This window comes from Solanum verrucosum, unplaced genomic scaffold (assembly GCF_900185275.1).
Source record: "Solanum verrucosum unplaced genomic scaffold, falcon-dt-bn FXZP01000277.1, whole genome shotgun sequence".
Taxonomy (NCBI): domain Eukaryota; kingdom Viridiplantae; phylum Streptophyta; class Magnoliopsida; order Solanales; family Solanaceae; genus Solanum; species Solanum verrucosum.
The window spans coordinates 2461066-2484970 of NW_026019945.1; the positions used below are offsets into that span (position 1 = coordinate 2461066).

At 33.0% G+C, this 23905-nt stretch overlaps 4 protein-coding genes and 1 non-coding gene across 6 annotated transcripts in view; 4 read left to right on the forward strand and 1 right to left on the reverse strand.

The window, feature by feature from the left end:
* The window catches only part of LOC125808907 (universal stress protein PHOS34-like), an 89368-nt gene extending 66852 nt beyond the window's left edge, over positions 1-22516 (reverse strand). Inside the window, exons 1-2 of one of the 2 annotated variants that reach the window (XR_007441750.1) lie at positions 21708-22516; positions 19326-19384 (exon numbers count right to left, since the gene is read on the reverse strand). Coding sequence is in view for 1 of the 2 variants with exons in the window: in XM_049488580.1 (XP_049344537.1) it covers positions 19377-19384; positions 21708-22428 (729 nt within the window). In the remaining variant the exon portion in view is untranslated. Of the gene's footprint in view, positions 1-19173; positions 19385-21707 lie in introns of those variants that run through there. The other variant, XM_049488580.1, reaches the window with a different exon arrangement.
* On the forward strand, positions 1569-3847 carry LOC125807852 (G-type lectin S-receptor-like serine/threonine-protein kinase At4g27290). The gene is made up of 4 exons (XM_049487589.1): positions 1569-2535; positions 2697-3013; positions 3627-3763; positions 3833-3847. The coding sequence occupies exons 1-4, from the start codon at positions 1604-1606 to the stop codon at positions 3845-3847; spliced, it is 1401 nt and encodes a 466-aa protein (XP_049343546.1). The 5' UTR covers positions 1569-1603.
* On the forward strand, positions 3837-10925 carry LOC125808895 (G-type lectin S-receptor-like serine/threonine-protein kinase SD1-1). Its single transcript, XM_049488568.1, has 6 exons — positions 3837-3975; positions 4044-4254; positions 4345-4410; positions 10125-10296; positions 10380-10530; positions 10620-10925. Exons 1-6 carry the CDS (start codon positions 3874-3876, stop codon positions 10923-10925), a joined length of 1008 nt encoding a protein of 335 aa, XP_049344525.1. The 5' UTR covers positions 3837-3873.
* Positions 15248-15589, forward strand: LOC125807860 (calcium-binding protein PBP1). The gene has a single exon (XM_049487601.1). It carries the CDS (start codon positions 15248-15250, stop codon positions 15587-15589), a length of 342 nt encoding a protein of 113 aa, XP_049343558.1.
* Positions 22517-22623: 107 nt separating the features above from the next.
* On the forward strand, positions 22624-22705 carry TRNAS-AGA (transfer RNA serine (anticodon AGA)). Its single transcript has one exon. It is a non-coding gene; the product is annotated as a tRNA-Ser (tRNA).
* The last annotated feature ends 1200 nt before the right edge of the window (positions 22706-23905 follow it).

Here is a 23905-nt window from a genome sequence, read left to right on the forward strand (position 1 = left end):
CGATTTTAGGGATAATTTTGCACTTTTAATCTCTTAATTAATGATGAATTTTAATTTTGATTTTTATAATATTCGATTAAGTGTATGTATTTTTAGGTTATTGTTTGAATTATATCACTCTCAAATATGAAATAACATTATGAATTCAACACAATACAACATTAATGAAACGATTTAACACTAAATAATTCATTAACGTTATAAAGACTCAAGATCAGAGAAATAAAGAAATACATAAATTAATTAAAGATTATATATACATTTGATCAGATTATAATATGGGAAGTCAAAAGATTACAACTTTGAAAACTATAGTCTTAGGCTGTTAGCCGCCTATAGAGTTTTTGGAAAGCAAATATTAGTTCGTTTCCTTAAAATTAAGGGAAAATGATTCTTACATTTTACACCTAATAATATAATTTAATAGTTATTAAATTGAAAATCACGAGGTAAAATTAAAAATATCAAACGATTTTATTTTATGTAAAAGGTCTTGCATCTTATATATGTATGATGCAAGATAGCATGTACATCATAAAATTAGTCGAGATGAGTTTATTTGAATCTTAAATTTTTGACACCAAGTATAAGTACATATATATAAAAAATTATTAAAATCTCAAGAAATATTAAATCTAAACCCCTAATTCCACATTCTAACACTATAATAAACTGAATTTCAAAAAAAATAAAAATTTAATTCATTGAATTTTTAAGTTTGAATCCATCTACAAAATGTATCCAAATTAACCCAAAAAATTAACACATATTTCATAAAATTACTCGAGATAGGCTCAAATTGGTCCGATCACACGAGTCATAAAATAAACCCATTGCATCCAGACAAAAGTCGGTTGACTATGACGACAAAGTTTTAACAATAAATTATCACCTCTACTCCATCTCTATATTTATTACACAAAGCTAACCTTTCTCCCAAAGAAATAATAACTTGAAAAAATGATATACTCAAATGTGTGGCATGGGAAATATTTCATTTTTAATTAGAGGTTTCGAATTTAAATTCTGAATATAAAAAAAATAAATTGTTGGAGTAGATTTGAGCTCTATATATGAATTTAATCATGTTGGAAATACCATCTCTGAGCCCAGCCCAAATTAATATTTGATTATTGTGCCATTTTTAATCCTCACCTGTCTCATCAACATAAAAAGAATCTTCAAAATGGTCCAAATTGATATCAAGGTCAGTAAATTAGGTTTGACTATTTCAAGCTTTTAATTCGTGGAGTCTACTGCAAAATTGCGGTGGGTAATTATTAGTTAAAAATACAGTTGTCGATCATTGATTGGTTTAATATGTCAACGGCGAGTGAGTTTTACCTCTATCAAATTAAAGTGTTTATTTGATCACTACCTAAGTTTGAATGTGTAACTTATAATACATGTCAAGTTTAACGGACTATCGCGACATTTAGCCTATTATTTTATAAGTCGAATGTGGTTAAGGGGCTATCGCGATATTTAGCCTATTATTTATAAGTCGAATATTGTGGACATGACTTTTTAATTCTAAACTGGTGGAGAGGAAAAAGTTAAGCTTGACAATCAATAGTATTGATTTTGTTTTTTTGTTTCAGCTATGTTGAGGCTCTTCATTTGCTGTCAATTTCTCTTCATGTTACTAACTTCTGCAGCATTAGACACAATCACTACAGATAAATCCATTAGAGATGGTGACACAATTGTTTCAGCTGGAGGGGTTTATGAGCTTGGATTTTTCAGCCCTGGAAATTCGAAGAATCGTTACGTTGGCATATGGTACAAGAAGATATCACCTACAACTGTTGTGTGGGTTGCAAACAGAAACATTCCACTTAATGACACTTCAGGAGTGTTAACACTTAATCCCAATGGAATTCTTGTACTTGTTGATAAATCCAATGTCTCAATTTGGTCATCAAGATCGTTAAAGAATCCAAAAGCACAGCTCCTGGATTCCGCGAACCTTGTTGTTAGTGATGGAAATGACAGAGATCAGGGAATTAATTTGGCGTGGCAGAGTTTTGATTATCCAGGAAACACTTTATTACCTGGAATGAAGGTAGGAATAGATTTGGTTACGGGCATGGATAGGTATGTAATGTCATGGAAGAGCACGGATGATCCTACTCCTGGTGAATATGTAGATCGTGTTGATTCACATGGATATCCTCAATTGTTCTTGATGAGAAATTCATCTGTAGTGTTTAGCTCAGGGCCATGGACTGGTGCTGCATTTTCTAGTAGTCCTAGTAATAAACCAACATTGTATTATACGTTCGAGTTTGTTATCACTCAGAAGGAAATTTACTTCAAATACGAGCTTAAGAATGACTCTATGCCCACCAGGGTGGTGCTCAACCCGGATGGGGTGATACAACACTTAATATGGATTGAGCATACTCAGAGCTGGTTTCTCTACTTGACAGCACAACTTGATAATTGTGATCGTTTTGCTTTATGCGGACCTTATTCAAGTTGCAACATCAATAACTCCCCTCCATGTGACTGTTTGAAAGGTTTTGAGCCTAGGTTTGTATTTGTTAAACTATGTGATCATCTCGCGTTAAGCTATTAGAGAGAGTGCACTTTTGAATTTTGATTACTAAGTTATGTTTTCACACACCCCTCATGTGTGTGCTTGATTCCTTTTCTTGGACCAAACACATGTAATTATTTTCTTGCCTTCACAGGTATCCTCAAGATTCTGCAGCAGACTGGTCTAGTGGTTGCGTAAGGAGAACTTCTTTAAATTGTACCCATGATGGTTTTCTTAAATTTACGGGTATCAAGATGCCGGATTCTAGAAACTCCTGGCATAATGAGAGAATGAACCTTGAAGAATGCGAGAAAATGTGCTTAGCTGATTGCAATTGTACAGCCTACTCAGATCTTGATGTTAGAAATGGCGGAAGTGGATGCTTACTATGGTTTGGAGAACTCATAGATATACGAGAGTTCAGCCAAAATGAGCAAAATCTGTATGTGAGAGTAGCTGCTTCAGAATTAGGTAATGACCCTACTCTGCATAAATGCACTAACTCTTTAGAATTGAAGGAACTCTGCTACCTACTTTACTTACATGATGGACATTAAGGTTGATTAGGTGCTTTAGTAGTTGGTAATATGACGATTTCATTTTCTGTGGTACAAGAACGGAAGTAGCTTGCTGCAAAGAGCATTTGAATAATTTCATATCTTACTCTACGACTATATGGATACTAGGACATAACCGGTTAGTAGGATTGCTAGGGATGAGACTTCATTCCCTTTAAAGGCTTAAAAATATGCTAGATCTCATGACAGATCAAGGCTGTTGACAGCAGGTGGTAATCATATGCATTCTGTCCTTAGTAGTGCCGCTTGTAATCAGTGACACTGTACTTTAATATGTGTCATCTTTCAAAGAAGATTTCCGATTTAACAATGCAGCTTGAAATCAATTAAACATTGACTACTTTTTCAGTAATCTTGTTGATTGAATGCCCTGGTCAACAAGTTACAAAGTCTGCAGGGCTTCATAACAAAATAAGAAGTAATACAATCAATGCAATTAACTACTGATATGCCTAACTCATATGTAAATTGAATACTGATTATGAACTAATATAGAACATGTTCAGACAGGACACGGAGGAGAAAGAGGTCAGTCCTGATTGGTGTCATTTCAGCAGTGGTAGCAACACTTATCCTCAGCTTTTTAGCTTGGTTTTACTTCCAAAGAAGGAAAAGAAGAAGAAGAATAGGTAATATAGCAGAGGTACTCTTGTCTATCTGGCTGACATTGTTCGCCTTTACCAAATTCTCATTGATATCATGTTTGTGGCAGGCGAATGTATATTGACAGGTTCAAAAGTTGAAAATGAGGACATGGAGCTTCCATTTTTTGATTTAGTTACTGTTACTAGTGCCACTGGGAACTTCTCTTCTGCTAATGTGATTGGGGAAGGCGGCCTTGGACCGGTTTACAAGGTAAATCAACTTTGATCTTCAACTTCTAGTTAGAAGTGCCATCTTTAATCCTTGATAGAAAATTGCAGGGTATCCTACCAAATGGACAAGCAATAGCAGTAAAGAGGCTATCGGAGTATTCTGGACAAGGCATTCAAGAGTTAAAAAATGAAATCGTTCTCATTTCCAAGTTGCAACATAGGAATCTTGTCAAGCTATTGGGTTGCTGCCTTGAAGGAGAAGAACGGATGCTAATCTATGAGTTCATGCCCAACGCTAGCTTGGACTATTTCATTTTTGGTCTGCTTTTTCGTGACTTATTGGCTATACTAGTACTTGACAAGTCTTCAATATCTCTGATCACTCAATGATTAGTTCTACATTGTGCAGATCCAAGCAGAAAAGTTTCACTTGGATGGAAGAATCGTTTTGAAATTGCTATGGGAATATCTCGCGGTCTTCTTTACCTTCACCAGGATTCAAGATTAAGAATTATTCACCGAGATCTCAAGACCAGCAACATTTTATTAGATACTGACATGAATGCCAAAATTTCTGACTTCGGCCTTGCCAAAATTTTTGGTGGAGACCAAGAGGAAGGAAAAACTAAGAGAGTAATAGGGACATAGTAAGTTTCTACACATCTTTAAATCATAGAACCTTTATTACATTTAATCAGTACATCATGAGCATAAATATATTGAGTTGATGCAGTGGATATATGTCCCCGGAGTATGCTGTTGATGGGAAATATTCAGTGAAATCAGATGTATTCAGTATCGGCGTAATCATTCTTGAAATAGTTAGTGGCAGAAAGAACAGAAAATTTCGTCATATGGAGCATCATCACAATCTCTTGGGACATGTAAGCACATATATATGGAACAAAACTTCGTTCCCTTTATTCACTCTTAGCTTTCTATTGTGATTACAACTGTATAAATGTGTTGTTCTGTTTGTAATTTAGGCATGGTTACTTTGGATTGAAGGCAACGCGTTGGAACTGATAGACGAATGTATCAAAGAATCCTTCTCAGAATCTCAAGTGTTGAGATGCATCCAGGTTGGTTTGTTATGCGTCCAAAAACTCCCCGAGGAGAGGCCTACAATGGCATCAGTAGTTTTCTGGTTAGGCAATGAAGGTCTAGCTCTTCCTCAACCAAAGCAACCTGGTTTTTTCATCGAGAGGAATTCTATGGAATCAACAGAGTCATCAGCTGATGAAGTATATGTAAGTAGCAGCGTGTCGATAACAGTTCTAGAGCCAAGATAAACATAAAATTCCAATTGGAAGTTTTTTGAAATGTACACACTTTTTTCGAGTTAATATCTCAAAATGTCACTCAACTTTAAGAATTTATCTAGTAAAGTCATTGAACTTTGTTTTGCATCAATAAAATCACTCAACTTACATATTTGTATCAATAAAATCACTTAACTAAATTTATTAATAAATTAAATATATGACATTGTTTTTATTAATTCATATATAACTAGACCCAAATTTATTCATAATTCTACTCATTAACCCAATTAAAAAAAAACTATGTTTTGTTACTTGACAATCTATGCATTCCAAACCCCTTCAGTTCATGGTCTTCCCAAAGAACAGTACGATCAGCTAAAGCACCAAAAAAGTATGGTATAGCACTCTTTCATGTATAAGCTTCTCTGCTCTATCAATCTACAAACCCACAAACGGTGGTTAACAGGGGGCAAGTTTATTAGCTTACTGCCAGCTCTGTCGTTGCAGATTGCTGCTAGTTATCTTTCATTGGATCCACTCTCAGTCAGGCTATGAAAGATCAAGATGAAAACAGAGACAAGTTTAAGAGCTCTGCCAATCCAATGAGCACGATATAATTAAGTAAACAAGTGTTGCGTTTTTTAATTGGGTTAATCGATAGAATTGTGAATGAATTTGGATCTAATTGCATGTAAATAAATAAAAAGAATACCATATAGTATATAATTAATGATAAATTTAGTTGACTGATTTTATTGATACAAACACCTAAGTTGAATGATTTTATTGATACAAAATAAAGTTTAATGACTTTACTAGAAAAATTCTCAAAGTTGAGTGACCTTTTGTGATATTAACTCCACTTTTTTCATATTGTCAATATGAGTTCTACTGTATATATGATAATAGTAATGTTCTTATCATGTTTGCAGCATGACAAAAACTTGCCTTTTTTATTATTTTTCCTTAGTATCTTATTATATGGTGACTTTACAATATGAAAGGAAAAAATGAGGTAACAGTGTGCAATAATTTTAGAGAGTTAGAGGTTTTTGGTCAAGCGTTTAGAAAGAAAAAAAAAGTATTTTTGAGTTGTAAAGTAAGCTTAAGAAAATATTGTAGTTTTTTCTCCTAAGTACTTTCGGAACCTTGGCCAAGAAAAAGTGATTTTCAAAGTGATGAGTCAAACACAAATTTGCTTCTATCCACAAAAAACTTTAAAAAAGTATTTGTATAAAAAAAACAACTTTTCAAAATGGGTAAATTTTGAAAATTTGACCAAACAGGTTGTAATTTAGCATGTTTAGGTAATAAAATGAGGTAACAATATGCAATAATTTAAATCATGAGTAAGTTCTAATAGTTCGAAAATCACATCGAATCATTATTTTAATCATGATTAGTCAACAGCGTGCAACTTTGAAACTCTAATTAGCCGCCTCTATGGCCTCTCTCAACAGAAAAGTTGAAACAATTATTACTAAACTAATCAGTAAATTAAATTAATTAAACAAAGAAGCCGTGATAGACCTTTATTAATAAGGATTTGCTTGGTTGAAGAGATTTGGGGTTATTTCCGATATAAAATTCATACCAAAATTATGAAATTATCTTTATATCTCATATAAAAGATGAGATTATTTATCCCAGTAATAACCACAAAATTATAATCTTGACTTAACCTTGTTTTGAATCAAACGACTCGTGTTATCAAAAATCAAATAATGGATCATCTCCTTAAGACGCTTTCAAAATCCACTTCATATTTCACATCCAAGAGATGTAGGCTAGTAGTCCACAAAGTTGCTCGGTAATTATGAGTCTCAAATTCAAATCTCAGCGTAGGAAAAAAAATAAAAAATATTAGGGGTGTATTTAATAGGATGGAAGAAAATATTTTCTGAAAAACAAGTGTTTGGTGTATGTGTTAGTGAGAGGTAGTGTAATTAGTCCAGGTGTGCCTGACTCTATTATTTCAATAAAAAAGTTTTTCTTTTCATATTCGGTTTAAAAGGAATATTGAACATGACTTGTTGATTCTAAAGTGGTGGGCAGGAAAACTCAACTTTGTCAATCAAATAAATGTATTGTTATTAATTTTTGTATCAACTATGTTGAGGCTCAAAGGCCTTAAGATTGCCAATTCAAAAAAAAATAAGAGTCAAAATCCATGAAAGGCCTATTTTCATTATGCATTTGCTGCCAATTTCTCTTCATTTTACTAACTTCTGCAGCATTAGACACAATCACTACAGATAAATCCATTAGAGATGGTGACACAATTGTTTCAGCTGGAGGGATTTATGAGCTTGGATTTTTCAGCCCTGGAAATTCGAAGAATCGTTACGTTGGCATATGGTACAAGAAAATATCAAATGGAACTGTTGTTTGGGTTGCCAACAGAAACAATCCACTGAATGACAATTCAGGAGTGTTAACACTCAATCCCAATGGAATTCTTGTACTTGTTGATAAATCCAATGTCTCAATTTGGTCATCAAACTCATCAAGATCCTTAAAGAATCCAAAAGCACGGTTACTTGATTCAGGAAACCTTGTTGTCAGTGATGGGAATGATAGAGGCCTGGAAAATAATTTCGCGTGGCAGAGTTTTGATTATCCAGGAAATACTTTGTTACCTGGCATGAGGATTGGAAAAGATTTGGTCACGGGAATGGATTGGCGTGTAACGTCATGGAAGAGCACGGATGATCCAACTCCTGGTGAATATGTAGATGGTCTTGATTCTCATGGATATCCACAATTGTTTTTGTGGAAAAATTCATCTGTAGTATTTAGCTCAGGGCCATGGAATGGTATTGCATTCAGTGGTAGTCCTAATAATAAACCAAATACATATTACAGTTTCGAGTTTGTTATTAATCAACAGGAAATTTACTACACATATACAATTAGGAATGACTCCATTCCCACCAGGGTGGTGCTCAATCCGTCTGGTGTGGTAGAACACCTAACATGGATAGAGCGCAGTCAGAGCTGGTTTCTCTACTTGACAGCACAATTTGATAATTGTGATCGTTTTGGTTTATGTGGACCTTATTCAAGTTGCAACATCAATAACTCCCCTCCATGTGACTGTTTGAAAGGTTTTGAGCCTAGGTTTGTATTTGTTACACTATCTGATCATCTCACGTTAAGCTGTCAGAGAAAGCACACTTTGGACTTTTGATTACTTACTTATGTTTTCACACACCCTCATGTGTGTGCTTGATTCTTTTTTTGTTACTTAATTATGTCTTCACCTTTCACAGGTATCCTCAAGATTCTGCAACAGACTGGTCAAGTGGTTGCGTAAGGAGAACTTCTTTGGATTGTACCCATGATGGTTTTCTTAAATTTACGGGTATCAAGATGCCTGATTCTAGAAACTCCTGGTCTAATGAGAGCATGAACCTTGAAGATTGCGAGGAAATGTGCTTGGCTGATTGCAATTGTACAGCCTACTCAGATCTTGATGTTAGAAATGGCGGAAGTGGATGCTTACTATGGTTTGGAGAACTCATAGATATACGAGAGTTCAGCCAAAATGAGCAAAACCTGTTTGTGAGAGTAGCTGCTTCAGAATTAGGTAATGTCCCCACTCTGCACCATTCTCTCGTCTTAACAATATAAATACACAACTCTTAGAATTGAAGGAACTCTACTATCTTATTTACTTGATAGACATTAAAATTGTTTATCAGCCATTAAATGGCTGCACATCTACAATAGTTTCCCCTTAAGGAGGGAGCTGATAATCTAGTACGAACGTATCCATCTAGTAGTGCTGTACTTGCATTTGCCTCTCAGATCATCCACTAGTCCCCTTTGTTGCAGACTTTATTTTGTATAGAGTTTGACACTAGCAGCTATATTCACAATGAATAACCATATAGGAGAGCAAAGATTGTTGCATAACAGTTTCCTCCAAGGGATTTTAGGAAAGCTGCCTCTGATCAGCTTCTGATGTGCTAGACCTTATGGAAGATCAAGGATGTTAACAGCGGGGGATGGTCGTACACACTCTATCCTTTAATAGTTACTGATTAGCAAGTCTGCGGGGTTTCATAGAAAAATAAGAAGTAATACAATCAATGCAATTCATTACTGATATGGCCAACTCATATGTAAATTGAACATATTCAGACAGGAAGGGGAGGAGAAAGAGGTCAGCCCTGATTGGTGTCATTTCAGCAGTGGTAGCAACATTTATCCTCAGCATTTTAGCTTGGTTTTACCTCCGAAGAAGGAAAAGAAGAAGAGGTACATATACTTGAGGTACTCTTCTCTATCTGGCTGACATTGTTGGCCTTTTACCAATTCTCATTAATATCATGTTTGTGGCGGGCGAATGTATATTGACAGGTTTAGAAGTTGAAAATGAAGAAATGGAGCTTCCATTGTTTGATTTAGTAACTGTTACTAGTGCCACTGAGAACTTCTCTTCTGCTAATGTGATTGGAGAGGGAGGTTTTGGACCGGTTTACAAGGTAAATCAACTTTGATCCTCAACGTCTAGCTAGAAGTGGCATCTTTGACTCTTGATAGAAAACTGCAGGGTATCCTACCAAATGGACAAGATATTGCAGTAAAGAGGCAATCAAAGCATTCTGGACAAGGCTTTCAAGAGTTAAAAAATGAAATCGTTCTCATTTCCAAGCTGCAACATAGAAACCTTGTCAAGCTATTGGGTTGCTGCCTTGAAGGAGAAGAAAGGATGCTAATCTATGAGTTCATGCCCAACGCTAGCTTGGACTATTTCATTTTTGGTCTGATTTTCATGATTCATTAACTAAATACTACTTGATATGTCCTCAATATCTCTGCATCACTCAACGATTAGTTCCACATTGTGCAGATACAAACAGAAAAGCTTCACTAGCATGGAAGAATCGCTTTGAAATTGCTATGGGAATATCTCGAGGTCTTCTTTACCTTCACCAGGATTCAAGATTACGAATTATTCACAGAGATCTCAAGACCAGCAACATTTTATTAGATAGTGACATGAATGCAAAGATTTCTGACTTCGGCCTTGCCAAAAATTTTGGTGGAGATCAAGTGGAAGGAAAAACTAAGAGAGTAATAGGGACATAGTAAGTTTCTATACATCTTCAAATCATAGAATCTTTATTACATTCAATCAGTACATGAGCATAAATATATTGAGTTGATGCAGTGGATATATGTCCCCGGAATATGCTGTTGATGGGAAATATTCAGTAAAATCAGATGTATTCAGCATTGGCGTAATCATTCTTGAAATAGTCAGTGGCAGAAAGAACAGGAAATTTCGTCATTTGGAGCATCATCACAATCTTTTGGGACATGTAAGCACAAAACTTCATTCCCTTAATTCACTCTTAGCTTCCTATTGTGAATACATTTGTATAAATGTGTTGTTCTGTTTGTAATCTAGGCATGGTTACTTTGGAGTGAAGGCAACGCGTTGGAACTGATAGACGAATGTATCAAAGAATCATTTTCAGAATCTCAAGTGTTGAGATGCATCCAGGTTGGTTTGTTATGCGTCCAAAAACTCCCCGAGGATAGGCCTACAATGGCATCAGTAGTTTTCTGGTTAGGCAATGAAGGTCTAGCTCTTCCTCAACCAAAGCAACCTGGTTTTTTCATAGAGAGGAATTCAATGGAATCAACAGAGTCATCAACTGATGAAGCATATATAAGTAGCAGTTTGTCGATAACAGTTCTAGAGCCAAGATAAACATAAAATTCCAATTGAAAGTTTTGAAATGCATCCACTTTGTCCTGTTTTTGTCAACAGTATTAGTGTATATATGGACTATATCATGAGGTGCATTGAGGAAGATAGTCTAGTATTTCTGTTTTTCATTGACATGTGTATTCTTCGATACTATTATAATAAACGTAACGAATTGGCCTATTCTGAGTAACTTGTAAAAATCATGTCTCCGCTGCTGACCATCAAAATTGCATACTATATGTACATACGAATAAGAAGTTGAGTCATTTTTGCATATGTACACTCAAGTTATGGATGATTGTATATATGAAGAAGATATTATTATAATTGAAAGGAAGTTGCATTGAAATTTCCTGTTCTCCCTGTGGGAAGCAACAAATATGATGGTTCATGTTTTTGTCCCTTTAATTTTTAACCTTTTACTAACTTTATTTAATCATACCTATAATTTGTGTTGTCTTGTGGTTTAAGGAAACACCCAGGAATATTCATGTACTTGCTGCGTATACAATGTCCCAAAATACTTAGATCATAATTAGTGTCTTTTTGCAATCTTACAAATTAGTGGCATTACTAAATCCCCTCCAAAAATTATAAAGTATCGTGCTAGCAAGTGTTATATAGTTTAATATTGGAGTAATACTATGGTTGAAATAATAGTTGACTATCATGACTGAATTAATTTGGGTACTACTACTAAAAAAAAATGGATTTAGTGACAGACAAAATTTTGTAGCTAAACAGTAAAATACATTGCTAATAATACTTATCAATAGATTTTCATTATCTATGAGAAAAATAGCGACGGATCAGCAACAAAATTCATAGCTAATTTCAGTGTTTTTAGTAGTATATATCACTGAAATAGTCTAATAACCCTATAAATATACAATCACTCTTTTAAGACAGTAATTATATCACGTCTCAAGCCTTTTCTTCGTCTATTTTTGCTAACAGTAGATAGGGTTATTGCATAGGGTTACTAAATGCAAGTAAAAGCCAGAAAAGTGTCACATGATGCACTAATAATCTTGGCAATATAAAAAATAATGATTAATATTAATTCGATCTTTTATCTGAGAGTGTTATAACAATGGTCCCCTTTTGTGTAATACGCGAAGGTAGCTGAGTCATAGTTTTTTTATCGCTATATTCTTACGATAGCAATGTGGATTAACAACTTGAAAAAATTGGCTAAAAAAGAAAATCATTTGATCCTCAATTTTTATCTTGCAGTATTTTTTTGTGTGCTGGTAAATTGCTTATTCAATTACTCTATTAGCTTACAATATATGTGATATTATTTTTCTTATTAGTATATTTTAATAAGAATAATACATTTTTATATTTAAAAATAATTCAATTCTAAACTTTCCATATTTTGTAAGACAAATGTTATGATATGTTTCACAATTAACACTGTAAATTTCAGAAGCTTGTTTTATTTGTTAAATTTTACGATGAATCAAATTATATCACACAAATTAAAACGAAGAACGATATACAACCAAAACACAGAGAAGATAGATTGTGACTCAACGTAGAAAACATTCAGTACGTACGTTACCTTCCATTTCCGTATTTCTAGTTTTAATTCTATCGAAAAAACTATTAAAGATGAATTTTGAATTATATAGTGTTTTATATATCAAAGAAAACACAAATGGTCACCTTTTTAGTGTGGACCACGGCTGTCAAGTGTCTTTTTCTTTTTTTTAGCTTCCACCCTTTTTGCTCCCTTGGTGACTCGAACTCGACGGTCAAGTGTCAATGATATGGTTCGATCAATATTTCTTTTTAAAATAATATCATACTAATTTGTTCGATTACTCTGTCACAGGGGCGGCTCTATGCTTTGTAAAATAAGGCTTATGCCTTAGGCCCCCAAATTTTAGGGGCCCCAAATTTTTATCAAGAATAAATTATGTGTTAAAAATTTTATAGAAAAAATTGATTATTTATGATTAAAAGTATAATACTTTAAAAATATATTGTTTTACCCACTTTAACATTTTTTGTACTTTGTTAAAAATAAAAATTAATAATGAAAACTAAAAAGTGTTGAACAAAGTGAACTACAAATTCTTTTTTATTTGTTTTTAAATTTTAGCTTGAAGCGTTACAACAAACATATTAAAATGGGATATACCAAGTCATCAACTTCATGAGATTCTATGGTTCTAACTCTTATCTTTATTCAATATTTGTCAACTTATTACTTGTAGAAATAAAATTTGAATAAATATGTATACGAAATTTGTTTATATTTTAGGCCTCGAATTGAAATTTCGTTTTAGGCCCCTAACTACGTTGAGCCGCCCCTGCTCTATCATACATAATCAAAATTATATTTTTTAAACTGTCCCAATCATTTCAATCAATTTTTCTTTGATATGGATTCAATAATTTTTTTTATCATATTAGAAAAGACGTTAGGTAAGAGTCACAATTTTCTTAGAATATCTGATTTGTTACATTAAGCAATAACAAACTTTGATATAACACACAAAGTGCATCTTATCATCTAAAATTAATTATCTACGAAAGTGATGCTCTACAAAATATGACAAAGTTCATATAATTACTAAACTCAAATAAATATTTAAATTAGGAGCAATTTATTGTCTTAATCTTTTTGGCAATTTACATAAATATATATTTGCATAATATAATTATATAAGTTATACTATCCTTAAAAAAAATAGTTACACGCCAAACACTGTTATTAAGCTTATTTATAAAAACAAAAAAATCTCCATTAACTTTTTATAAGGTTATAAATTTTACATTAAAACCTACAATTTTAATTAAATTAAAAATCTAATAACCAATTCGAGTATAAGTTTGATTTGATCAGTTTGGCCGATTTTAAAATTTGTTTTTGACACCCCTAACTGTGGTATGACCTTAAAAAGTGTACTACAATTAATTAAAAATTGTGTCTAAAAAATTTCAACTTCTTTAAAAAGTTGTACTTATTATTTTCTTTATCCACTTCTGTTTAAGTATAAGAAAAAAAAATATTTCGATTTGCCCAAAAATATAATGGGACATTTAAGTTAAATGGAATAAGAAGTAGAAAGTACAACCTTAAATAGGAGATTGAATTTGAATTCCCTCTTTTTTCTTAGATCAAGATCTTGGTTGGTTTAAAGCTGTTATGTTGGCATTACTATATATTCTAAACTATAAATTTTGTCATTGAGAATTTTGAATTTATGAGTTTCGAATTTGAAAAAAAATATAACTATTTATAATTAAGTTCTGAATAAATTATCTATACAAATTAAGTCAATTTCTTGACATAAATATATAATTTTGATCAAAATTACTTAATTTTGTTGCATGGTGAAAAAACACCAACAAATTCTATATCCACATGACTTTGAGGATTTGCAGCAACATCTTTTTGTTCTTAACTGATTATTTCCACGTTTCTTTTAATTTCTATTTTCTAGTTTTGTTTTTTGTTTCATATAATATTGATTTTATTCTGCTTTAAATCATTTATTCTCTATGTCTGTGGAACATTAATTATTGATTCAGATTTGAAACGCCAACTAATATATTAAGGCTTCTATTTATTAATAAAGGTGTAAATATTGTCCATCTCTAAATTCTGTAAACGTAAAGGACAAATCACACTAGCTAGCAAAGATATATAGGCACTTAATTATTAATTCAGATTTAGGAATATTATTGTGTATAGAAGAATGGAAATGGGCAGAAGTTGCCCTAGCTAGTAGAAGCAATTATTGAAATGTTATCCCATTACACATGCATGTAATACCCTACAAAAACACACGTACACATCGTTAACATTTACGTCAAGGTAGTCAGGTACACAAAGCATCCTGCATTATTAGCAGAGTTAGTTCAGGGAAAGATCGCACCCCAAGGGATCAAATTTGGTGTAGACAGTCAACCTAATGCAAACATGTAGTGACTGTATTTCCACAACTCAAACATGTGACCTAGCTATAGCTCACATGGATAACGGAGACAACTTTACCGTTACTCCGAGGTTCTTACAACCCATCGCTATCATTCAAATCAAAGAAAATCAAGAAAGAGTAGTGTGTGTGAGGTTTTCCTGTAAATCTCACTAAAAAACAACTCCTTTTTCACAAGTGTACTGTGCTTTCAAATGATTCCTCATGCAACTTCCAGGAAGGATAGAATATTACAAGCCAACAACTTTACAACCTCCACACATTAATTTCTTTCACTATATATATACACACACACACACATATATATACACACACACAACATATACACACAACACATACACACATATCTTTCTTTAGTGACCGCGAAAAATGGAAGATCCTTATGGATTTGAAGATTATTTCCCTTCAATGATGGAGAGATTAGGCGCGGAAGGATTCATGAGGGAGCTTTGCAATGGATTTTGTTTACTTATGGATGTGAGTATAGGGCTAATAACATATGAAAGTTTAAAGAGAAACACTATGAATCTTGGTTTAAATGATTTAAGAGATGATGAGTTGATTTACATGTTGGCTGAAGGAGATTTGGATGGTGATGGAGCACTTAATCAAATGGAATTTTGTATTCTCATGTTTAGATTGAGTCCTGGTTTAATGGATGGATCTAAACAATACATGGATGATGTGGGGCTTATTCATTTCCAACCCTAACTAGGTTTTTATTAATTCCTTAATTTGTGTGTTTTATTGATGTAACTTGCATTAATATCATGAGAGATATGATGATGATCTTATGCAAATAAATAATTCTCCATGTATATCTATTTGTGTGTGTATTGATTTGAAGGAGTGATGATTATTAATTATCATACTACAATATCAGGTATTTCCGATTTCATAATGTTTCATCTTTTGTACGTTTGTTCGGTGAAATAACGAAGGATATGCCTTATTAATGGAGAAGAGATGAAAGGGTTTGTTATATGTTGTTTAGGTCGATTAGAAGGTATAAAAACATCTCGATTCTTTTTATATTATTTTATTTTGGTGTGGATCTTATAAGCAATACATGGATGATTAATTTGGGGATTATGATTCCCAACCCTAGTTTAATTAATTTCTATGTTTCTATGTAACTTGTACTAACTAATATCACGAGGAGATGGTATCTTATGCCTAATTCTCCATGTATATCGATATGTGTCTTAATTTGAAGGAGTGATGATTAATTAATTATCATACTACATGTATTTCAATTTCATAATGTTTCTCATCATTGTTCAGTGAAATAGTGAAGGATATTTCATTACTAATGAAAAAGAAATGAAATGATCTGTTATATGTTGAAAATGAAATGATTTGTTATATGTTGTTTAGATCGATCAGAAGATACGAAAACATCTCATTTCTTCTTTATTTTATTTGTTTTGGATGGATCTAAGTAATAAATGCATGGATGATTTGAATTGGGGCTTCTGATTTCTAACCCTAGTTTAATTTCTATGTTTCTATGTAACTTAATTATGTAGTAATATCATAAGAGATATCTTATGCCAAATAAATTGCTCTCCATGTATACATACCTATGTGCCTTAATTTGAAGGAGTGATGCTCATTAATGATTATATATTATATCAAGTATTTCAATTTCATAATGTTTATATAGCTATCTTATGAGTAAAATAGTGAAGTATATTTCATTACTTCGACTTTGTGATGTTAGTATTCTCTTATGCTTTAGTTTTTTCTGTGTATAGTGAAGGATACTCAATTAGTAATGAAAAAAATAAACGAACAAAATCTCTTTTAGGGGTAAAAAAACATTATAAATACAATTTGATATATACCACTTCATTAGAAAACTCTGAATTAAATCTTTGACACATTTTAATTCTATCCCGAGAAAAAATGGTGAAATCAAAATTTATATTAAGGTGATTCAAAATATAAAGAATTAAGCGAAGAAGATTCATTGTGTGTGTGTGTTTTGTCATGAAAAAAGATATGGATAAAACTTTGTATAAATTAAAATAGGTTGAATAACGGCAGTACATATCACTAAAGTACAAGGCATGCATTATATGCAGTACCAACAACCGAAGCTTCATCATTTTCTTAATAAGTATATCTTCTCACGTTTGCTTCAGAAAGCATGTTCCCGGAGACAGGGACGGAGTCATGTAGAAGCAAGGGTTCATTCAAAAAAAATTTCGTAAAAAGTTATATTGTATATATAAAGTTGAATTTTTAGGCTTGAGTTTTTGTTATGGTGATTTCTTCATATTTTAAATTCCTTGGTAAATATTCTGACTTCGCCTCTCAGTTGGAGATCATTTGAAAACAATTTAATATAATTTTATTTTCATTTTACCCTTATTAACAAACTTTGATAGTAACACATGATATGGTATATTTAAGAGCTTCTGTGAAGAGAATTCTTTCTTAAATTTGATTCGAGTTTATATTAAAAAGAATTTCAAATATCAAAGCCTGATTTTTGCTTCTTTTTTTCGTAGCTGAGTGAAGTACTAAATCAAACTTGTAGACTATTGTTTTTCATTTAAAACGTTTTTCTTGTTTGAAATAATGTTTTCTGTAATAAAAATGGACTGAATTTGGAATAATGATTTCTGTAATAGTAAGGGAATAAAGAAAAGCATGTGTAAATATTAAAATCCAAAACAATACATTATAGTCTAGGGGTGTACATGACCGTGTTGGTTCGGGTTTTTCAAATATCAAACCAAACCATTTGTGTAAAAAATTTAAATTTATAAACCAAACCAAACTAATAAAATTCGGATTTTTTCGGGTTTTTCAACCTCGGGTTGGTTCGGGTTTTTCAAATACCAAACTAACCATTGTGTCAAATTTTTAAATTTATAAATCAAACCAAACTAATAAACCTTGGATTTTTTCAGATTTTTAGATTTTTTCAGTAAAGTTTGCATACAAACATATAATTAACTTGTCCTCCAGATATTTCTTTAGTCCAACCAAAATACAATTATCTAAGGTGTTTCTTAAGAAAATAACACAAAATATGAGATGAGTACTGATGACACTAAAATATTCAATAAAAATAATAATGAAATGATCATATAAAATAAATATTGCAAAGTCATAATGAAAATGATCATAATTTAAAAGTACTAAATCATGCTAAAATAAGTTTAATAAGTATTAATTACATTACTAAATATTTAAGGAAAATTAAAATTAGATTATGTATTTTAATTGTCTAAATCAATGTAAAATTAAAGAATAAATATTCAATATTATTGTCATTCTTAGTGTTGAATTGATTTTCTTTTTGCATTAGTATTAATTTAATTTTCATTTAAGTTTTATTATAATTATCAACATTTATGAACTATAATCTTTATTGGACCATTCTGAATTCTAAGTTTTAAACTTGAAATAATTTATTAAAAGATAAAAACTATGAAATAGTATAAGAAATATTTTAAAATTATATCAAAGTAAATATTTTTATGTATAAAATAAAATTTTAAAATTACATATATAATGTCGGGTTGGTTTTTTTTTAGTTAAAATCAAACCAACCCAAATATAGTCAGGTGTTTTTCAATACCAAACCAAGTCAAACCAAACCACTAGTCGAATTTTTTTTTCACTTTAACTCAATTTATTATTTGATTCAGTTTTCGGTTCGATTTTGTACACTCCTACATTATACATAGCATTTCATTTTGATGAAAGTTGAAACCTCTTTATATTCTTTTTCTTTCAACAATATCCACTCGCACATTCAACATGTGCTCTATTGTCGTTTTTAATGGTCATGTAGTCGCCCCTGACATGACATCGAATTATTGATTATTATTTTGTTATGACTTGTACTGTTGACGCTAACTTTCGCACGCCTCAACTAATTCCATGAAATACCTGTCACCTTTCATCAACAAGTAACAAATAACTCTGTCCACACCAAGGCCAGAACTGATTGAAAGAATCACCTAGTATTTTTGTCTCTGCTGACTCTTCCGTTATTTGAAAAAAAAAATTCATTTTTCTACAAAAATTATATTGTTGGTTGGGATTTTAAATGATTGTTAAGAAAGTAAAAACATTTATTTCAAATCATGATCTCAAATCACGTGTCCAAACACAGATCAAGACTTCATATGTTGATGCATAATACTACTAACATCCATCAGTACAAGCGATTTTCTAATGCATAACAAGACTAGCAATGACTACTGAGAAAAACACAAGCATATAGTGAAAGTCTCATGAAAAAGTTTTAGATTGCACAGCCAGTATCCAAAGGCAATCAAGTAACAATATTGTGAAGATGATAATCATAACAGATACAATCATCAAGAAGAGACCATAATAAGTTGATGTTGAAAGAGACAAGAGCTACAACAGTTCATATACATAAAATGACTCCAGACGTCACAAAGGGCCTACTGGTTCTCGGGGAAGCTGGTCAATACAAGTGCAAACCAAAGGAAGACCTCGTCCACCTTCATTATGACTCTGTCAAAAAGAATCAAGAACATCTTAGCAAAGCACTGGGAGATGGCAATATTTTTTTATCAGTACAAGGAGTAGGGAGTAATTGAAGTCGTAAAATAATGGAGATGAGAATTAGTGAAGGAGCTACAAGAGTTAATTTAAACCTCTCAATAACCTTGAAAAGCAGACTCCACAAACTAATTAATGATACTCGAAGATCAACACAGTAAAAAAGTAATACAACTGAGGATGTGTTAAGCCAGGTTGCAAACTATCGGCACGACAATTTCATTTCTAAACAGAATCTCACATACTCATTGATGGTGTGTTTTTCCCCTGTTTGGTTGGTCAAAATGTTTTGAAAAACACTTTCTCTAGGAAAACAAATTCCTTATAATTCAGAAATTAATGCAAGTTTTGGAGATTTAAATAACATCCTTCAACTATTCTCTCTTGTGTCAACTATACTACATACAAGAATAAACTTCAGAAAGGTAAATGGGCAATTGCTTTCAATGTGACACAAACTTATTTCCTTAAATCTATGCAACTGCGTCATAAATGGTCAAAGAAGTAACTATCCTTGGAAAAGGGCCAGTGCAACTTCCATACTTGCCATCACTTGAAGAAGTTAAAATTATATAAAATGTGAGTAAATATGACACATATTGGTCCCATTCATTTCATTTCTTTCTTTTTCTGATGAAGTTAGATATATTCATTACTGGCATCAAGGATATGCAAAACCATTCATCGCATTTCATTAACTCCTTGACTAAAACCTGAAAAGGGATCAACCAAAAGAAACCACATCTTCCTGAATCAGTACTGCATTCTTAAAAGAACTGAAACCTGCGTCCTATCAAAATTGTCAGTGTTTCTGTGCAAGTAAACTTACTCTGATGGATAATAATAGCCTCAAAATGTCTACACCACCTTCCATGCTTACAGGAGATCTTTCTGGCTTAACAAGCACATGCACCATAGGGTTGTCTATCTTTTCATCACCCGGAACCAAAACACTCTTTATGTACACTTTTTCTTTCCCAACTAATCTTAAGTTAATAGTTCCATGATAAGCATGTGGATGATAAGAAGAACAGCATCTAGAAGACTAGAGTAGAGCCAAATCATTAAAAAGATGGCCTTGGATTTTGCTCACACTTGGAAATGCCAAATTCGAGCATACACGTCGCTTGATAGACGACAAATTTGAAAAAGCGGCTTTGGACTTGGCATCTAATCTATCACAACTTCACTCTTCTTTGTTTGCTTTCTCGTCTTCTTTTATTACTAGGATCAGTTTTACCACCAGTTCAATCATTGAAAGATGGTAATTCCCTTCAGAGAAAACCTGAAGTCGTGGTTAGGTAACAAACCAATGAAATATGTGACGAAATAACATTGCACGCCTTCACCTAGATATCTTGGGTAAGGGATTGGTTGATTCAAGACAACCCATAATTCCAACCATTTAATCTTTTGGACTTTCAACCCATAAGTCCAACCTTAAGTTGAGCTCAAACACTAATTTTCCACAACAGGACATTTGGAACTAAAAGAGGATAACTTTAAGTAATTCCTTTTCGCATTTCTGGTCATTTTTGTACCCAGGGTTCTTATGTATGATGTCAATAACAGAGAAAACAATCATGACCAAATTACATTTTTCCCCAAATTATTACAGAAATCAATTCTATGAATCATAAAAGCATTAAGCTCATCCTTATATATTAAAAGAAACAGACTGCGACATGCCAAAATAGAACCGGTTATTTTTGTCAATCAAGACAAATAACAGGAACGGAAACATAAACTAAACCTATTAAAAGATGGGGATGACAATGTACTAGAAAAGCTTATGAGGATGGAGGAACTAGCAATGGTCAGGGAAGCAAAGACTTTATTTTTTTTCAGTTAGAGTGGAGGAAGGAGGAATGCTGAATTTTGAATTTAGTATCTCCACTTACTTCCTTTCAACTTCTCAATTGATATTACTCCTACGTAGTTGAACTTAACTTTAAAGTACTAAATTTTATTATCAAAAAGATAGATCAAACAATGCCGATATCAAGCAGAAAATTACAAGAAATCAGCCCTTGTACTCTAACCTGATTGTTCCATTAGGAACAGAGTAACTGTGAAAGGAGAAAATTATCAAGGAAGCACAACATTAAGTGATTGCTATTATACATGAAGATCATCAGAAACATAATAAAAGACTTAATAATGAAGAAATAAGCATAAAGAACGACATTCCATAATCCAAATAAACGAAATAAAGAGCACAAAGAAAAATGCTTACGGAGAAACATAAAATGAAAAATAGTAACAATCGGCATACCTTTTCGATCCTCAGAAGCATCATGGTACTCAGCATCCTCCTCATCTTCTTCAGCAGCTGAAGCAACAGAAACCACCGGCTCTACAACAGCATTTCCACCATCCTTATCATCGGGATACCTAACAACCACAACAGGACAAACACAGTGCCTAACACAATAATCACTAACACTCCCAAGTCTTCCATCACTTCCCCTCTTAGTAGCTCCAAATCCTCGACTCCCCATAATAACAGCACTAAGCCCTAACCTCTCAACCTCAAGACACAACCTCTCCCTCATATCATGATCCTTAACAATATGGATCTTAAACGGAATCTGAGCATCAACCAAAGGCTGAGCTAGATCAGACGCTTTAGTAGTAGTAAACGTATCGAATTCATCCTCAAGCTTCCTCTGACTCTCCTCATTCTCAGTATCAACAATAGATAGATCAACAGATCCCCAATCAGCACCGTAGAGTACGGAAGTTGGACGGACGTGAACAAGGATAACAGCGTCACCAGGACGGAGGTACTGATTCACAGCCCACTTAACGGCGAAAGCAGACTCGTCGCTTAGATCGACGGCTATTCCGATCCTCCGCTGAGCTCCGGCGGTAGGGGTATCGGTGGTGGAAGGGGTAGTGGGTGGGGGAAAACGTGGAGAAGATGATTTTATTTTGATGTTAGCGAGACGGGGGAGATCGGAATCGGGGGTGGGGGGTGGGGGTTGTTGCTGCATTCTTATGGGAGTTGACCTTTTTTTTGTACTGATTTTGTTTGTTTGATTTGATGCTTGTTTATCGCTATGGAAGCGAGAATTGCTCTATTTGATGATGATTTTGAAGAAGAAGAAGAAGGAATGAGAGAGAATCTAGAAGGGGGAATAATTGATTAACTGTTGATTAGTGACAAAAGGTTTGTGTAGAAGCATGAGGTGGACGTGCCGGAGTGGTTATCGGGCATGACTAGAAATCATGTGGGCTCTGCCCGCGCAGGTTCGAATCCTGCCGTCCACGTTTTTTTTTTAAATTACTTGGATCTTAGGTAGAAAGGCTTTACGAATGAAGTTGCCTGATCAACATTTAACGATTTTAAATATGGATTGTGTTTTTTTAAAATATCGGATGTGGTCAAGTGGTAATTACTGGAATCTTAGGTAGAAAGGCTTTACGAATGGATGTGGTCTAGTGGTAATTACTAGAATCTTAGGTAGAAAGGCTTTACGAAATGAAGTTGCATGATCAACATTTAACAATTTTAAATATGAATTAGTGTTTTTTTAAAATATCGAATGTGGTCTAGTGGTCAATAAAGATTCTTCAAGAAGTTGTTTGATTAACATTTAACAATTTAAAATATGAATTTTTGTGAGATGGCACATATCTAGTGGAATTGAACCCAAAAAGTATTATATATAATCTAGTAAAAATCTTTATAGGGATGAGATGGATAGAAAGTAGGGTTCAATGGTGGCAAGGTTATAAGGATAGTCAAGGAGCGAGGGTTAGGGACTTTGTGTGGATGAGGAGAAAACAATGAATTTGAAATAATAATTCCTTCTACTTTTATTAGAGTTCACGAGTACCGCTAGATATAATGAAGTTTGTATAGTTAACCAATTGAACTATTAAGATTTTATGAGATTCAATGTGAATATCCAACATCAAGCGAGTACCAAAAAAAAGCTTGAGTAGCCCTAAGTTTTACTGAGAGTACTATTAACAGTCATTACATGCATGAGGGTAGTTGAAGCAGAGCCACAAAATAAAGCAGCTAGCTAGCATGCAGGCTGCAAATAGCAGTAGCCACATCGATCTACTACTACAATGAGCCACCAGTCGAAGCTCATATATACACTACACTACTGACTACTTGCATGGATTTACATATATACGGTTTACTGACTACCTATTATTGCCTCTTTCCCATTCCTTTTTTGAACACTCACTTTTTACACTCCCATAAAGCATGTCTTTTTTTTCGTCTATCTCAATTTATGTGATATTAGAGATTAAAAAAAATTATTTTGATCGTAAATTTTAAATATTATTAATCTCAATAATAATTTGAAATATTGAAAAGTAAAATAATTTACATATATACTCACTTATAGACTGCCATAAAGCACTTTTTCTTTTGGTTTTTTAGTATCTGATCAGTATATTATGCTTGACTCCCATAAAGAGATACTCTTCAACTGTATTCCTTTTGGTTTA

What these genes read in the sequence shown, in the direction of transcription:
- LOC125807852 (XM_049487589.1), top strand. Translation starts at nt 1,604, where the DNA reads ATGTTGAGGCTCTTCATTTGCTGTCAATTTCTCTTCATGTTACTAACT. An exon ending in TTGAAAGGTTTTGAGCCTAG is followed by an intron (nt 2,536 to 2,696) that starts GTTTGTATTTGT and finishes TTGCCTTCACAG; the next exon opens with GTATCCTCAAGATTCTGCAG. An exon ending in AGTAGCTGCTTCAGAATTAG is followed by an intron (nt 3,014 to 3,626) that starts GTAATGACCCTA and finishes GAACATGTTCAG; the next exon opens with ACAGGACACGGAGGAGAAAG.
- LOC125807860 (XM_049487601.1), top strand. Translation starts at nt 15,248, where the DNA reads ATGGAAGATCCTTATGGATTTGAAGATTATTTCCCTTCAATGATGGAG.
- LOC125808895 (XM_049488568.1), top strand. Translation starts at nt 3,874, where the DNA reads ATGGAGCTTCCATTTTTTGATTTAGTTACTGTTACTAGTGCCACTGGG. An exon ending in GCCTTGGACCGGTTTACAAG is followed by an intron (nt 3,976 to 4,043) that starts GTAAATCAACTT and finishes AGAAAATTGCAG; the next exon opens with GGTATCCTACCAAATGGACA. An exon ending in ATCACAATCTTTTGGGACAT is followed by an intron (nt 10,531 to 10,619) that starts GTAAGCACAAAA and finishes TTTGTAATCTAG; the next exon opens with GCATGGTTACTTTGGAGTGA.